At 54.5% G+C, this 16500-nt stretch overlaps 1 protein-coding gene across 2 annotated transcripts; it reads right to left on the reverse strand.

Annotated features, from left to right (window-relative positions):
- Positions 1-69: 69 nt before the first annotated feature.
- ADCK5 (aarF domain containing kinase 5) lies at positions 70-15093 on the reverse strand. Of its 2 annotated transcripts, XM_049853988.1 has the most exons (15): positions 15009-15093; positions 7847-7950; positions 7171-7320; positions 2438-2513; positions 2079-2279; positions 1862-2002; positions 1627-1740; positions 1422-1553; positions 1270-1353; positions 1086-1167; positions 931-1009; positions 762-853; positions 434-686; positions 257-358; positions 70-175 (listed from the first exon to the last, which is right to left on the reverse strand). In XM_049853988.1, exons 1-15 carry the CDS (start codon positions 15018-15020, stop codon positions 70-72), a joined length of 1728 nt encoding a protein of 575 aa, XP_049709945.1. In that variant the 5' UTR covers positions 15021-15093. The 2 variants fall into 2 exon arrangements, with proteins under 2 accessions (XP_049709945.1, XP_049709944.1); XM_049853987.1 differs by having other exon boundaries at positions 434-853.
- Positions 15094-16500: the final 1407 nt, after the last annotated feature.

Below are 16500 nucleotides of genomic sequence, written 5' to 3' on the forward strand. Positions count from 1 at the left end.
TGGCTCCGCTGGGCCACTGCTGGGAGCCCTTCTGCATTTGAGGTCCTCCTGTCCTGCAGGAAGGATGGCTTAGGTCTCCAGGTACTCATAGAGGCCCTCGGGCTCAGTCATGAGGCCCAAGTGGACCAGGGTACGGACCACCAGGGTTGTGAGCCGCATCAGGACAATCTCCAGCCTGGAGTGGGCAGGTCACAGGGCACAGGTTGGTGGGGAGCTGGCCCTGGGCCTTGCCCACCCACACCGCCCCCCCACTCACCTCAGGGCCACTTCAAACTTAAGCATTTCCCAGACCACCTTGATTTGGCGCAAGAGGCTGAAGCGGTTGGCACCCACCAGGCGGCTCCAGCCCTTGACCGCACTGCCGGAGACATATGGGTCAGCCCGTGCCCCCCTCATGCCCTTTCCCCCCTCCTCCCCACCGGGAGCCACCAACCTCTTGGCCATAAGGAAGTAGCGGTCAACGGGGGCGCCCAGGGAGGCGTTGATGGCCCGCACGGTGTTGATGTTACGCAACACGAGCAGCATGGGCCGCGGCAGGGCCTTGAGCACGCTCATGATGTCCTCAAAGTGCTCACGGGCCATGTCCTGCATGTAGCCCAGCTCCTCGCGGCTCAGCAGGTGGGAGCGCCACAGCTGGCCCAGGCGCACCGGCCGCTGCATCAGCACCTCACAGAACAGGAAATAGTCTGGGGGGCGATGGGCAGGGCTGAGCAGGTCTGCAGACCTGCCGCCCCAGCGTCCTGGCACTCCAGCACCCTCACCTTGCACCCCAAGTGCTGCAGCGTGCACCTTCATTGACGTGTTGTCCTGCAGGATGATGGCCCGCCACAGCTGGCACAGCGCTGAGCGGTCCCTGCAAGTCAGCAGTCACCTGGAGCAGCCGGGGCAGGCCGGTCCATGGGCAGTCACCCCCACCCCACCCCCACTTACTTCTCATCCAGGAACTGGTAGAGCCCGTGGTCCAGCAGCACCAACTCTGCCTTCCCATCTGGGCCTTTCCGCACCAGAACTGGGGACACAGCAGCAGGCTCAGGCCTGCCCCCTAAGCCCACCCCCTCAGCCCTCCCCCCGGGGACCTCTCCCACCATTGCCGGGGTGTGGGTCAGAGTGGATGAAGCCCGTGTAGAATATCTGCTCTGCAAAGGCCTGGATCAGCTTCTGGGCTATCTGGGGGAGGACAGGTGGGAATGGGGTGCTCGGACCTCCCGCCTTGTGCCACACTCACGTCCTGCAGTGTCAGCCCACTCCCGCCCCCTGCGGCACACTCACGTCCTGCAGCATCAGCCCCTGGGCCTTGATAGCCTCCACGTCATTGACCTTGCAGCCCTCGCAGAAGTCGGCGGTCAGCACGCGCTGGCAGAGACAAGGGACTGGCTAAGCAGGCCCAGCCGCCCCCCGCCCCATGGGCGGGCCCCACCCACCTTGCTGGTCTTGTCCCAGTGCACGCGTGGCACCACGATGTAGCGGAAGTGCCGCAGGTCCCGCGCACAGCGCTCCGCGTTGCGACCCTCGTTCTCGAAGTCCAGCTCCTGCGCCAGCGTCCCTTTCAAGTCCTGGGGGCCACACGGCGTCAGGCTTGTGCCGGGCACCCCCCCACACCACCACCACCACCCAGCGGAGGCTGGCCTGGAGGACCCAGCTGAAGCCAAAGCTGGGGTGCATGAGCTCCACTAGCCGCAGCAGCAGCTCCAGTGTGTAGACGTCGCCCTCGAACCGGTCCCGCAGGTCGATGTACTGCACCTGGGCCAGGGAAGGCGCAGGTCGATGTACTGCATCTGGGCCTGGGCACATGCAGGTAGCGTGGCTGTGCAGCCCCCACAGCCCCCGTGCTCCTCACTCCCTCTAGTGGCCCCCCACGCACCTTCACGGCCACCTCAGTGCCACTGTGCAGTCTGGCCCTGTGCACCTGGGCCAGGCTCGCTGCGGCCATCGGCTGGTAGTCAAACTCCTGAAAGATCTCGTGGGCTGGCGCGTGGAAATCCTCGAGAAACAGCTCGTCCACCTGGGCGGGGAGGCCTGGTGCAACCACCACCGACCATGGGGGCTCCACCAGCCCCACCTCCCGGCCCCATGCTCACCTCCCGGAAGCCCCGCGTGAGGGCCTTGTCCTCCAGCACACGCAGGGTCCTGATGTACTCAGGGGGCAGCAGGTGGTTGAAGGAGCACAGGCCCTGGCCCAGCTTGATGTAGAGGCCCCCGTTGCTGACAGCCCCGGCCACTAGGGCATCTGCTGCCCTCTGGTGGCATGCAGACATCACCTCTGCATACCTCGGGCTGTTCTGACCACAGGCATAGGGAAGGGATGGGGTGGGAGCAGCAAACCACCTCCTCCCAGCCTGGGCCACCACCCGCCTCATCCCGGGCACCTACCCCCCCAACCCCCCCCCCGCGGGACTGGCACCAGCGCCTGCAGCCACACCCAGGACACAGGACAAACCTCGTCCACGCCTCGCAGGAGAATGTGGGTACACCACCAGTAGTCCATGGAGATCTGCAAGCCGACACACAGGGACCTGCGGGCAGAGGCCACTGAGCACTGGGCCAGGCCCCCTGCCCCTCCACACAGCTTACTATAGGCCCGAAGCCTGTCCCTGGGAGCCCATCTGAATAACGCACCACCCGGGACTGAGAGCTCTGCCTGGTGGGCCACGACCCATTGACACATGCTCCCGAGAATCTTACACCCAGGGCTTCTTTACTGTCAGGACACTGAGCAGCCATGTGCAGCCATGTGAGACTGTCCTGTGCGGTGCCCACTTCCCCATGCACTGGCTAAAGGGTTCCTAGGCCAGGGGCTGGGGTCCCTGGGGCAGTGTCCATGGCACGAGCCTGTTTCTATTCTGCCCTGCTGTGTGAGCACAGTCAGACGGTGCACATTCAGCATACGCACCGACAAACCCTGACCTTCGCCCTTGGTGTAGGGTCAGGAGGTGCATTCACATTGTTTTACTTCTATAAGAATCTTTATATTAAACAAAATACTTTTGTAATAAAAATAAAAGGTGAAAAAATTCTGTAGACTTTTGCTTTGGAAAAAAAATTCCACAGGCGGGCACAGGGCAGTTTTAGGTCAGTGAACGTTCTGTGTGATACTTCGATGGTGGACGTGACGTGACGTGACGTGACGTGACGTGAGGCATTTGTCACAACCCACAGAATAGCACAGAGTCAGCCCTAACGGGAACCACAAACCAGCTAACAATGACATATCCACGCTGGTTCACGCATCGTTAACAGGCACACCACAGGAGTGCAAGATGTTAATGACAGGTGCGTGGGCGAGGGGCTTACACAAAGGGGGCCTCTCTACTTTCTGCACAATTGCTCTGTAAACCCGAAACTGCTCTAAAAACAAAACCTATTTTTTAAAAAATCCAAAGTGTTGGGCTTCCCTCCTTCCTGAACACTTCGATCCAAAAGCCATGAGGTGCAGGCCCGCCCTACCTGGGATGCTGAATCAAGGAGGGGATCCAATTGGCAGGCCTGGGGGGTAGCAGTGACTGGCCTGGTTGCAGGAGCCCAGCAGGACAAGGGGGTGCCTATGCAGGGGCAGTGTGGGGACCCAGCGGGGCTGTGGCTACCCTTGGCGACTGGTTGAGTGAGTGAGAGTGCCATGGACAATGGGAGAAAGCTTCAGACATGGGAAGGCAGAACCAGACAGAGCCCTGTGCTAGATCAGACTGGAGGGTTTCAATGCAGATTCTCGGTTTTCAGGGTCAGGGAGGAATAAAACACTCAAAGAATGATGCTGACATGTCAAAAATATACACAAATGCTCCTGGTAAAATCTAGGTGGTGGGCATGTGGGTGTTGATTATAAAACTTTTTCAACTTTGCTGTGTTTGAAATTCTTCCTTATAAAATGTTGGGGATACACCCCGGTGGTCATGGTCCCCGGACCTTCTGTTAGCCCAAGGCAGGAACCATTCCCAAAGCCAACTCTTCAGACAGGCATTGGACAGGACAACGGGATAGAAAATGATACCGGTGAAGAGTGAGCTTCTTGGATGAAGTAGACACATGAGACTATGTGGGCATCTCCTGTCTGGAGAGGAGATGAGAGGGCAGAGGGGGTCAGAAGCTGGCCGAATGGACATGAAAAGAGAGTGGAGGGAAAGAGTGTGCTGTCTCACTAAGGGGAGAGCAATTAGGAGTATATAGGAAGGTGTATATAAATTTTGGTATGAGAGACTGACTGGATTTATAAACTTTCACTTAAAGCACAATCAAAAAAAAAAAAAATTGGGGATAAAAAGGGGCTCCAGGAATCAAATCTGGGACAACCGTCACAACCAAACGACAATGACGTGAACAGATAACAACCCACTGAATAATGCAGAAATCCCCACATCCACACTGATATGAACAAATAGGGGCAACATCCTTCCTTACAGCAGAATGCCACCAACCAACGCAGAAGCAACGGCAGCATCCGAGCCACAACCACTCGGCAACGTCAGAGCCACAGTCAATTCACTCAAGAAGGATCAACGCGTATTGAAGCCAGAGGGTGGAAGTGCAATGAGCAACAGGCCACTGACACACCAAACAGCAGCTGCCGGGGCTGCTGGTGACAAGGAGCTGCATAGCAGTGAGACCTGGCAGGCACGGCCTGACAGGACCCAATGAGAGGAGCAGCCTCACTCTGCAGCATCTAACCATGAGGAAACACCAGACAAACTCAAACCCACACTGACAGCAGGGGTCGGCAGACTTCTGAAAGGCCCAGACAGAAATACTTCAGGCTTTGGGGGCCACCCGGTCTGTGTTGCTGTCACTCAATTCTGCCGCTGTAGCACAAGCCAAAGCTGCCACAGGCAGTTTGTACATGAACGGGTGTGGCTGTGTTCCAATAAAACTTGAGTTACAGAAGCATTTGGCCTGAGAGCTATGGTTTGCCAGCCTACTGTATAACATAATTGGTCTGTTATCTTGAAATGTCACTTCGTGAAAGCCAAGGAGACACTGAGGAACTGCTCCAGCTTAGAAGGGACGAGAGCTGTGACAACTAGGCATGACCCTGGACGGCGACACCTGAGTGGGGTCTGAGGGTTAGACGGCAGGCACGTACCAATTTCCCGGCTTTGTGGTTACATCGGAGAATGGCCTTGTTTCACGGAAGGACACACTAAGGGTGCAGGCATGATGGGGCATGTGGACAATTTACTCTCAAATGGTCCAGGGCAAAGAAAAATACATGGAAAAACAAAAGTTGTTTGCATTATTCTTGGAATGTTACTGGACGTTTGAAATTATTTCAAAACAAAAAGAAGAAAAACAAAAGCCCACAGGTGATGTAAAAATTTTAGATGAAGTTAAGTGGGCAGGGGCAAGAAGCCAGGCCAACGATGCAAAGAGGAACACTCCGGAACCTTCCATTTCCAGACAGGGTGAGAGCACTTAGGCGTGTACAATCCTGACTTCTCCTCCCCTCCAGACCCTTCTCTGGGGCGCCAGCCGAGTGATCACACACCTCACACTTCCCTGGACCCCTGCACATCTGCCCACACCCCAGGGCCCCGGGTCCCGTGCCCAACCAGGGCTCTGCGAGGCCTGCTGGCCCTGGCAACTGTTAAGCCTTAGAGCTTCCTTCCCTCCGATCCCAGCTCAGGCCGAGAGCAGTGAGGCACAGACCAGGCCATCACTGGGTCTCTGAGCACCAGGAGACAGCACATGCAGTGAGGCAGACCAGACATGTGAAGACAAACCCAGATCGCAGAGCACGCACTCCAGGACCCGACACACCTGGCATGCCCACCTCCCCTTCCCTCCAGTTGACCGCAGTGGAGGGGCCACAGACATCACTGACAGCCCCAGGCTCGAGCCTCAGGGGCCCCAGGGCTGGAAAAGAGAGAACAGAACAGAGGACACCTCCCAGGACCTACTAACAAGGATGACAAGAAGGAGTGCCAGGAAAACCCCCTTAACCACAGCACTCAGGGAGATGGGGCTTAGAGGAGCAACCTCTGGTTGTCTGTTTTGTCCTTGGGCTGGAAATCTTCACACATCCATCCTTCCATCCACCTGTCCACCCACGCATCTGCCCATCCATCCATCCATCCATCCGTCCATCCACCTGTCCACCCACGCATCTGCCCGCCCATCCATCCGTCCGTCCATCCACCTGTCCACCCACGCATCTGCCCGCCCATCCATCCGTCCATCCATCCGTCCACCTGTCCACCCACGCATCTGCCCGTCCGTCCGTCCGTCCATCCACCTGTCCACCCACACATCCGCCCATCCATCCGCCCATCCATCCATCCATCCATGTATGTGCCACATGCCCTCTGGGAACAGAATGAACCTACATGACTCCCCCCTGTTGCCACAGACCCAGCGGGTCCTAAGCGGCTTCCTCTGGAAGTCAGCCTGGACCTGGAGACATGGAGGTGCCAGAAGACATCAGAGCGAGGACAGAGGCCCCCGGGAACCTGAAACCTTTTGATCAAGGTCTGGAGTGAGGCAGTCACTGACCCCTGTGGTTAACGGGCACTGGATGAACTGGGTCCCAGCTAACTGAAGCTTCATTCAGAGCCAGGAGCTGGTTCCGAGCAGCTCAGGCACCAGGCCTACAGCCGCAGGAGCCCCAGAGCTGACCAGGAGCAGAATGTGAACCAAGGCCCTCTGGCAGGAAGTGCCCACCCAGAAGCCTGTGCTGGGAGGTAAAGGAGATGACAGGGCTCCAGTAAAACCATCAGCTGAGGACCCAACAGCAAGGACAGATCAGCCCACATCTGGACATCACTCGCCAGGAGTGAGGTGAGAGCAGCAGCCTTCTGTCTGCGTCCCAAATTTCTCCCTGTCTGGGTGCCAACTCTGCTTGGCCTCTGTTGTAGGGGTACAGCAGGGGGAGGCAAGAAAGAGAGGGAAGAGGAGGAAGGGAGAGAAAGGCTTGTCTGCCTGGTGGCTGGGGCTGGGGAGGGGCAAGCCATGTGCAGAGCCCCTCCCCACGAGGGCAGAGGCTAGTCTGAAGAAAAGGTTGTGGGGCCTGACGTCACTGACAGTGGTCCAGCCCCTCCAACCCAGGCCCATGTGGACTCCCTGCAACCCCTCCTAAGGTGACCACAGGCCACGTGACCAGTGGGACCAGCCACACTGAGGCCAACCTAAGCAGCCACAAAGGGGACGAGGCTGCAACACTTCCACCCTGGCCTGGCGGCCACTGACCTACTAAAACGCCCAACACCCTCTATCACGAGCCGCATCCTCCTCTTCTCCCGTGCCTCTGCCATAAGGTAGTGGGCGCCAAGGAGCAGAGGTACTCCCACCACCGTAGCAGACATCATCTTCTTCCACAGCGGCTTGGGGCACCCGGAGCTGGAGGGGAGACAGACACGGGCCCTGGTTACTCCCTGACTCTGTCCCTCCCTCCCCCACTCCTGCTAGGCCAGCTTTCAGCTGAAGCCAAAGCTCAAGATACACACTGTACACAGCTGGAGCTCAATGCGTGCCGAACCCAGCTGGAGCGCAATGCACGCTGTATACAGTCGGAGCCTGATGCACACTGCACACGGTGGAGCACCATTTGTCTCTATACTCAGGCACCATTACATGGGCACCAAGTGCCCCCAACGCAGCCCTGGGATGACGACCCTCAGTCATGTCAACCATAGCAAAGATGCTCTGGCCCGAGTGTCCAGCCCTGCTCACCCAGAGGAAAGCAAGTCAGGGCAGGATCCCATGGGGCAGACATATCCTGTCTGGAGGGGCCGGGAGGAGGGCCAGACTCAGGCTCCCTGAACTGCTCCCACAGAGCCAGGGAGGCCACCCCATTTACACCTTCACCTCCACGTCCACACAGGCGTCACTGCCCTGCCTGGTGAGGGTGCCATGCTGACCTTACCTTGCATGCAAGACCCTGATGTTCCTCCTCAAGAAAGTGGTGGGGGGTGGCTGGGGCTTCCTTCTGCTCAGCAGCAGGGCAGAGTGGAAGTGGCAAAGCCATGACTGTGAGAGAGCGAGCAGCAAGGTCAGAGTGGCATCCACGTGCCAGGCCACTACACCACCCTCCATGTGGCCAACACCAACGTCCACGTGCCGGGCCACTACACCACCCTCCATGCGGCCAGTGCCGACCTCTATGTAAGCCCAAAGCCTGGGCTGCCGCACCCCCCTCCACATGGCCAACACCAACATCCACGCAGACCCTCCACACCGTCAGCACGTCCACTGATAGGCTGTGCTTTCCCGCGCCAGGCTGGGTTCACACGCCTGACTCAGAATGGAAATGCCACCTGTTAAAAGCTGGGATGAGGGTTAACAGTATCATCTGAGAGGAGAGGAAAGACCAACGCAGGGTCAGCTGAGGCTTCTGCCCCATTGCACCACGAACTGTGGGCTAGTTGCAGCCCACTGAAACGCCCCTTTGAATGTCTCCCAGGCTCTGAAGGAAGAACGTGCACCTTGACCACCTTGCCTAGGATGAGACCCCGCCCACCACAGCCCCTGCGCACGGGACCCCAGGGGCTGTGACGTCCTGTGAGTCATCTACCACTTCTCGCTGCTGTAACGTCTCACAAGTCACCAGGGGGTGGCCATCCTCACCCCCAGGCAGGGTGTCAAGAATGCATAATCACACCACCAGAAAGAAGGCGCCCCACTCTAAGGCAGAGGCCAGACACAGGAAAACTGCCCCCAGGTATGCTGGCGTTGCGAGAGTGAGTGGGTGTGCAGTAAGTTGTAACTCATTAAAGCTGCGAGGTGAGGGCCCTGGAAGGCTTCCGCCTGAACAACCATGCAGAAGGCGGGAATAGGAGTCCTAGAGGATCGGGACACTACCATGTTTTCAGGCAAACAGCTGTTTTTCTTAATTTCTTCATTTTCACACATTATAAGTGTGGGCATGTCATTTCCATGTGCGTGTTGTGAAAACATGGTACTGTCGTATCATGCGCAACCTCATTTCAGTGACTGGGGCTTTCTTGTGTTTACCTGCAACCAGAATCCCGATCTGATCTTAACTATGAGGTCTTAAAAGTTCCTCAACCACAAATTCCCCAACTGTAAACCCTCTTAACAAGAAAGTTTTAGGAGGAAAGACTTAGTGACACATAGAAAGATGTTCAGCATCATTAGTCACTGGAGAGACACAAATCAGGACCACGGCGGGATACCCTTCCACTCTACTAGGACGGCCAGGACAAAAACAGAGAAAATAACAAATGCTGGTGAGGAAGTAGGGAAACTGGAACCCTCATCCTTTGCTGGTGGGAATGCAAAATGGTATAGCCTTTGTGGAAAACAGTGTGGCGGTTCCTAAAAAAACTAAAAGTAGATACGATCCAGCACTTCCACTCCTAGGTATGTACCCAAAAGACCTGAAAGCAGAGACTCAAACAGACGTTCGTTACAGTTAAGTGCTTGGCTGCTAACTGAAAAGGTCAGCAGTTCGAAGCCATCAGCCTCTCCGTGGGAGAAAGATGTGGGAGTCTGCTTCTGTAAAGATTTACGACCTTGGAAACCCTGTGCAGCAGTTCTACCCAGTCCTATAGGGTCACTATGAGCTAGAATCGACTCGACGGCAGTTAGTTTGGTTTTTTGATTTAGATTCACCGCAGCAACATCCACAACAGCCAAAAGGTGGCAACAACCTAAATGCCCATCAACAGACGGACGGATAAACACTGCGTGGTACATGTGTACAATGGAATACTGCTCAACCAGGGGAGAAACGACGTCTCGATACACACAATATGGATGGAGCTAGAAGATACACTGAGTGAAATAAATCAATCACGAAAGAACAAATATTATATGAACTCACTTATATAAAAAGACAAGAAAAGGCAAATGTATAGAGATCAAAACTTACAAGTGGTTACTAGGGGCAGGAGGGATGGAAAAAGGGAGGGGTGCTATTTTTTATGGAGTGTGAGTTTCAGTTTACGGTAATGGAAAAATTGCACGGATTAAGAATAGGGTTGCAAAGCAAATTATTTTAAGTGCAGTCAATAAGCTGTACACCTAAAAAGCTGAATTGGCAATAAGTTGTGTGATGGATATATTTATAACAATGACAAAAAAGAAAGCATAGCTGCTGAGGTTGCTTATGTACAACCAAATATGTCATGGGATTTTGTTCCTTGGTTTAGAGTCACAGTTTCACACATCTCAGTAACTGGCCTAATAACATGTTTAATGCTTCTGCTCTATCTTCTAGTTCCTTGCGTAGTGCCTGGGGTCTTAAAAGCTTGCGAGCGACCATCCAAGGCACGGTAATTGGCATCTAGTCACCTGGAGCAACAGAGGAAGAAGGAGTCAGGAACAGGAAGAGGAAATGGAATGTGAGACTATCTGCCTTCATGAACAATGGCCTCCTCTGCCATGAGAGCAGAGTAACTAGATGATGCCAAGCTACCGTTAATGAACATTTTGATAAAAGACTGCATAGAAGAAGGCTGATCAAAAAGGGGAAAACGTAGAACAGAATGTTAAATTCTCAGGGACTCCAGACTTTCTGGAGACATGGAAGCCAGCTTAACCCCTGAAACTACTGCCCTGAGAAAAATCTTTAAACCTTAAACCAAAAACATTTCCTGGAAAAAAAAAAAAAAAATTCCTAAAGTCATCTTAAAACCAAACAATAGTTTAGCTTAACCAGTGAAAAAGGTTTGCTTGAGCATTATGTTCTTTTAAGAACTATCTATATGGAGTCAAATTGACAACAGCAACTTGAAAGTTTAGATAGGAACCATAGGGAATACTGAGTTTATGTTAATGGGGAGGAACAACTCAGAAAAGGAGAGTGAGGATGGTTGCATAAATCAAAGAATGTAATCAGTGTCACTAAACGATACATGTAGAAATTGTTGAATTGGCATGTTTTGCTGTGTATATTCTCAACAATAACAAAAATAAATTATTAAAAAAAAAAAAAAAAGACTTAATGAGTCATGACCAAGGTTTGGCAGTTACTGTCGTCATGAATGCTGCTCCAAGTAAGAAGCGACTTCCCTATCACATTCTGGCCCTTCCGACAGGTCCAAGGACGGCAAACAACGCAAAGACCCATGACCTATTGTCCCAAGAGAAGCACAGAGAGGAGAGAAAATCTCTGTTCGGCAAGGCCACACACACAGCCACTGTCGACCCTCCAGGAAAACCCCAAAGAGGCCAGGAAGGCACCGCAGGCCGGGAGGCGGCTGCAGGCAGGGCTTGCCATCCAGACCCCAGGTATTCTGCACAGGACGGCAGCACAACACACTGCCTCCCCCTGCCTCCTCGCGGTGCCAGGGCCACCGTGCTGGAGAGGCAGGCATGGGGCCGGGCATTGGGCCCAGCCAATACACTTACTCAGGGCACCAGCCGGCAGATGGCTGGGTCCAGATAGATCCCAACCATTGCCGACATCATCCACCAGACCAGGATCTACACATGCCCCCAGAAGGGTCCTGTATCCCCCGATCCAACCAAGTCTGCTTCCTCACACCCCACTGTGTCCCTGCCCATTCCCCTCCCAGGTGCTGTCTTCCCAGCTCCAGGCCCATTCTAAGGAGCCTACTCACATCCCCCGAGGAGGAACTCCTCCCTTTCTCCCTGGACCACCCACCCTGATCCCATGATCACACAGCTGCTGGCCCTACAACAGGGGCAGGAAATCGTGGGGGTGGGAAAGGACTACAGCCTGGGGGGGCAAGCATGAGAGCTGGGTCTTCATGTGGATACTGGGGGAGGGTTCCCTAGGCAGGGTCACAGCTTCATCAAGTCAAAGTACAAGGCACATCTGAGGAAAGGACAGCACGGCTTGGAATCATAATATGTCCTGGGTGGGACACCACCCCCAAAGAAGGTGGGCGCAAGGCAAGCTGGAGCCAGGAGGGGGAGTGTCCAGGGCTCCCTTAGCCCCCAGTCAGGAGGGAGTACAAGGACCCGGGTCAGGGAAGGTACTGGGAGTGCGGGTCTGTCAGCTGGGAGGTCATCAAGGACAAGTGCCCAACCAGAAGGACCGCAGCCAGAGTCAGGGCAGTGGCAAAGGAAGGAAGGAAGGAAGGGCAGGGTAACGGCCAAGTGGATTCAGGGCAAGAAAGGAACCGCACAAAGCCCTGAGGCCGAGCGCCTGGGGTGCAGTGACAGCGTCACATGGTCCCCTCCTGCTTGCAGGGTTGCAGGTGCTGATTCTGTGCGCTCATTGAGACCCCTTTGTCCACCCTCTTCACCTGACAGCCCCACCTGGTGCCTTCCTCCCGTCTCCCAGCCTCCAGCCCTCCCACTGCCCCTCCTCCCTCAGGCCTCTCTGGACCCTGCACACCTCTCCCCATCCTTATCACACTGAGCTCACATTATCTGCCTCCTGTTAGACCGTGAGCTCTCGGGCAGGGTCCACCTCCCTTTGCAGTCCCAAGATCCAGACAGGAACCCCACAAATGCTTACTGAATTGAACCAGACGACTGGAAAGCACAGCTCTAACCAGATCCCCCACATGACCCAAGCTAGGAGCCCCCAGCAACAGGTGGGGGGCGCACAGGCAGGCACGAGACAGCAGCGGCCCCTGGAGCAGTGTGGCCCTTGACAGGACACCAGTGGGCTCAGCCTTGTGCTGACAGTCCTACCTGCCAGGGTCCATGGACTTTCACATGCCCAGCTCCTTCCAGTGCTCCTCAAACTACCTTCCCTGAGATGCCCTGTCCCACAGGAGATGCCCCAAAGCCCAAAGTGGTCATGTGGCTTTAAGTGCTGGGGGTGAGCCTGCAACCAGACCTCCTGGGATGCAGTTCAGGCTGACTCCGCCACACCACACGTGACCCCAATGCAGACAGAATACAATCACCAGGCACCGTGGCGGCAGATACCCTCCCACACACCAGTTCCTTCTAACCAGGATGGCCTATGTGCTGGCTTGCCCAGGGCAGCCCAACTTCACACCTGTCATCCCAGCAACCCTTCACCCTCCAAACTGTCCTTTTGGATAAGAAGATACTGGCCCTCCTTCTAGCTGTATTCTGCACCAACACAAACTCCTCACTTATCTAAAACACTCTTTTCCAGCATTCATCTGGAACACAGCTGACAGCTCATGAGGCTGCAAACAGAACACTGAGTAACACTCCAACTTCACAAACAAGAGCAAGTGCGCTTTTTCATGGCAGACCATCACCGCTCACACTCCAGGCACAAGCTTCGCTCCCTGGTTTTCTAACACACAGATCAGAAAGGTCACTGCAGACAAGAAGGCCCACAGCAGTAAGAAACACTATACAGAGGTTACAAGAACCTAGGCACATTAGTGGCAGGGTCAACAGCCCTTCACATCTCAATCAGAGAAGAAGTTAAGGCACAGAAATGTTCACACCGCAGAAAATCGGTACCAAGGAGAGGTAGGTCTGAATGATCACAAATGTCCTGCCTTTTTCCAAGGCTCTGTGACCTTTCAACGACGGACAGAACTCCAAAGCACAGCGGGCCCAGCTCCACTGGTTGTGAGCAGCTCCGAATCAGGGGATGAAACCCGCCCCATCTACTCCAAAGGCTGTCTGAAGGGTTCAGGGGCCTGAGATGGAGGAGGAAGCTTTGTAAACTGTAAAGTGCTGTACCAAAGGCCAGTCAGTGTCTCTGCCTGATTCTCAGACTAACCCCTCATCATCTGAGCCCATAAAACACACCTTACAGCTGCTAACTGTAAGCCACACAAAGCCGGGGGAAATTCATTTCTATTCTTAGTGCCTAGGAAAACCCTGGCGATGTAGTAGTTAAGTGCTATGGCTGCTAACCAAAAGGCTGCCAGTTTGAATTCACCAGGCACTCCTTGGGGCAGCTCTACTCTGTCCTATAGGGTCACTATGAGTTGGAATGGACTCAAAGGCAACCGTTTGTTTTTTTCTTAGTATCTAAACCTACGAGGCTTACTAGAAAAATACAAGTTTGACAGAAAATTCCAAGTTAAAAAGGAGCAATGCTGACAGGCTCCTTTTGTCTCTTCAGATCTAAGCCATGTGGGGCAAGGGCTATATTCCTGGGATGGGAGTGTGTGAGAAGGGATTTGATGGCTATGACACCATGGGTTGGAAAGGTGACAATCCTAACTGTAGGCTCAACCAGGAAACAGAACAGGGAAGTTGGCCACCATCTTCAGGGTCCAAACAGTCGGAGTCCAGTGGGGTGGGCTGAGCAGTCCACCATGCCCAGGACTGTGGAAACTGGAAGAGAGCCCTGGTGGCACAGTGGTTAAAGTACACAGCTATTAACCTTAAAATAGGCGGTTAGAACCCAGGAGCCACTCTGCAGGAGAAAGATATGACAGTCTGCTTCCATAAAGATTTACAGCTTTGGAAACCCTATGTGGCAGTTCTACTCTGCCCTGTGGGATCAGTATGAGTCAGAATTGACAGTGGGTATGGTTTCACCCTTTTTTTTTTTTTGGTGGAAATTTGCCTTGAGTGAGGCAGAAGTCCAGAAAGGGTGTGTCTCTGAATTGGGGGGTGGACATCAGTGGGGCGATCTTAGGTGGGGGTTGCTGAGAGAGTCCTCTAGGAAACTGGGGCAGAGGCTCTCAAGGAGCAGGTCAAAGATGGGGGGGGGTCAAGGAACTCCGCTCCGGCCGCCTCAGCAGTGAGGGGGGCCTAAGGTGGAGACAGGGCAGGAGAAGGTCAGAGGGGTGTTCACCCGCCCAGGAAGCCGTAGGGCAGACTGAGCAGCTGCCCTGGGAAAGGGTTTCTCTTTGGGAAGGGGGTGCACAGCCAGGGGGCTTCATACCCGGACAAAGTCGGCTTCTGGGGAGGGGAGGCGACCTTGGGGGTGAGCCTCGGTGACACGCTGTCTGCTAGGCTGTAAGCGGCACCTGGGGTCTCCCGGCAGGGTCTGGGGTCAGGCGGGGCTCTGAAGAGGAGGGCGTACCCGACGGGCTCTGACAACAGCGAGGGTCTCTGATGGGGCTGGGGGGTCTCTCAGTGTCTAACGGGGGCCCGGGGGTCCCTGCAGGGCACGGGGGCGAGGGTCGGAATCCGCGGGCCAGAGAGCCGCTGACGGGGCCGCCAGAGGGGCGCCACGCCGGCCGGCGGCCTGCTCTCACCGGTCGCCGCATCGCCCCGCGCTCCGCCCGCTCGCTCAGCGCCGGCTCGCGTCGCCCGGACCAGCACTCCCCGCGCCGCCGCGCGCACACCTGCTGACTAGTGCGCACGCGCGCCAGGGCCCGGGCACCGCCCCGCGGCAGTGGGCGGGGACTGGAGATCACGTCCGAGTCGGTCCCGCCTCCGTGGGGACCAGCGCCCCTGGCGGTCACTGGCGGCCTAGCTCTTGCAACTAGGACCGCCCGCTAGAAAGCTGAGGGTTCGAGACCCACACTCCCCACGGAGGATTTTGGCTGGCGAAATGGGGATAAATTTTGTTTTTTATAGTTTTGAGTATATTCTGATTCATGGCGACTCCACGCGTTACAAAGGACAACTGCTCCATAGGGTCTTCTTTTTTTGAAAATATTTTATTGTGTTTTTCGTGAAAGTTTGCGCAGAAAATTAGGTGTTTTTTTTTTGTTATACATATTTTCAACCCTATGGGGCAGTTCAGCTCTCCTACAGTGTCGGTATGAGTCGGAATGGACTTGAGGGCAATGGGTTTCAGGATACATATTTTAGGAACGTAGTGGCGCAGTGGTTAAGAGCTTGGCTGCTAACCAAAACGTGGGTAGTTTGAATCCACCAGCCGCTCCTTGGAAACCCTATGGGGCAGCTCTACCCTGTCTTATTGGGTTGATATGAGTCAGAGTCAACAGGATGTTAGTGGGTTTGGTTTTGGGTTTATACGTATTGTTCAGTGACATTGGTTACATTTTTCACAATGTGTCAGCATCCTCATTTCCATTCTGGTAGCTCTGTTTCCATTAATCTAGCTCCCCTGTGCCCCTTTAACTTCTCATCTTTGAAATGTTTACTGTTTGGTTTCATTTAGATGATTACTTAGAGGGTGTCATGGATTGAATTGTGTCCCTCCAAAAATGTGTGTATCAATTTGGCTGGGCCATGATTCATGGTATTGTGTGATTTTCCTATACGTTGTAAATTCTGCCTCTATCATATTAATAAGGGAGGATGGGCGGCAGTTGTGTTAGTGACTCAGGACTCAATCTACAAGATTGGATTGTGTTTTGAGGTAATTTCTTGAGATATAAAAGAAGCAAGCAGAGAGACAGGGGGACTTCATACCACCAAGAAAGCAGTACGAGGAGCAGAGCACGTCCTTTGGACACGGGGTCCCCGTGCAGAGAAGCTCCTAGTCTGGGGGAAGATTGATGAGAAGGCCAACAGAGAGAGAAAGGCTTCCCCTGGAGCTGACACCCTGAATTTGGACTGTTAGCCTACTTTACTGTGAGAAAACAAACTTCTCTTTGTTAAAGCCATCCACCTGTGGTATGTCTGTTATAGCAGCACTGGATGACTAAGACAGAGGAGCACAGTACTCACAGGTGACACTATTTATTTTATGTGCCAGTCTGTCATTTGGCTGAAAGGTGATGGCCAGGAGTGGTTTGAGTTCCAAGTTTAAAGGGCGTCATGGATTGAATTGTG

Source organism: Elephas maximus, chromosome 15, assembly GCF_024166365.1.
Source record: "Elephas maximus indicus isolate mEleMax1 chromosome 15, mEleMax1 primary haplotype, whole genome shotgun sequence".
NCBI classification, from domain to species: Eukaryota; Metazoa; Chordata; class Mammalia; order Proboscidea; family Elephantidae; genus Elephas; species Elephas maximus.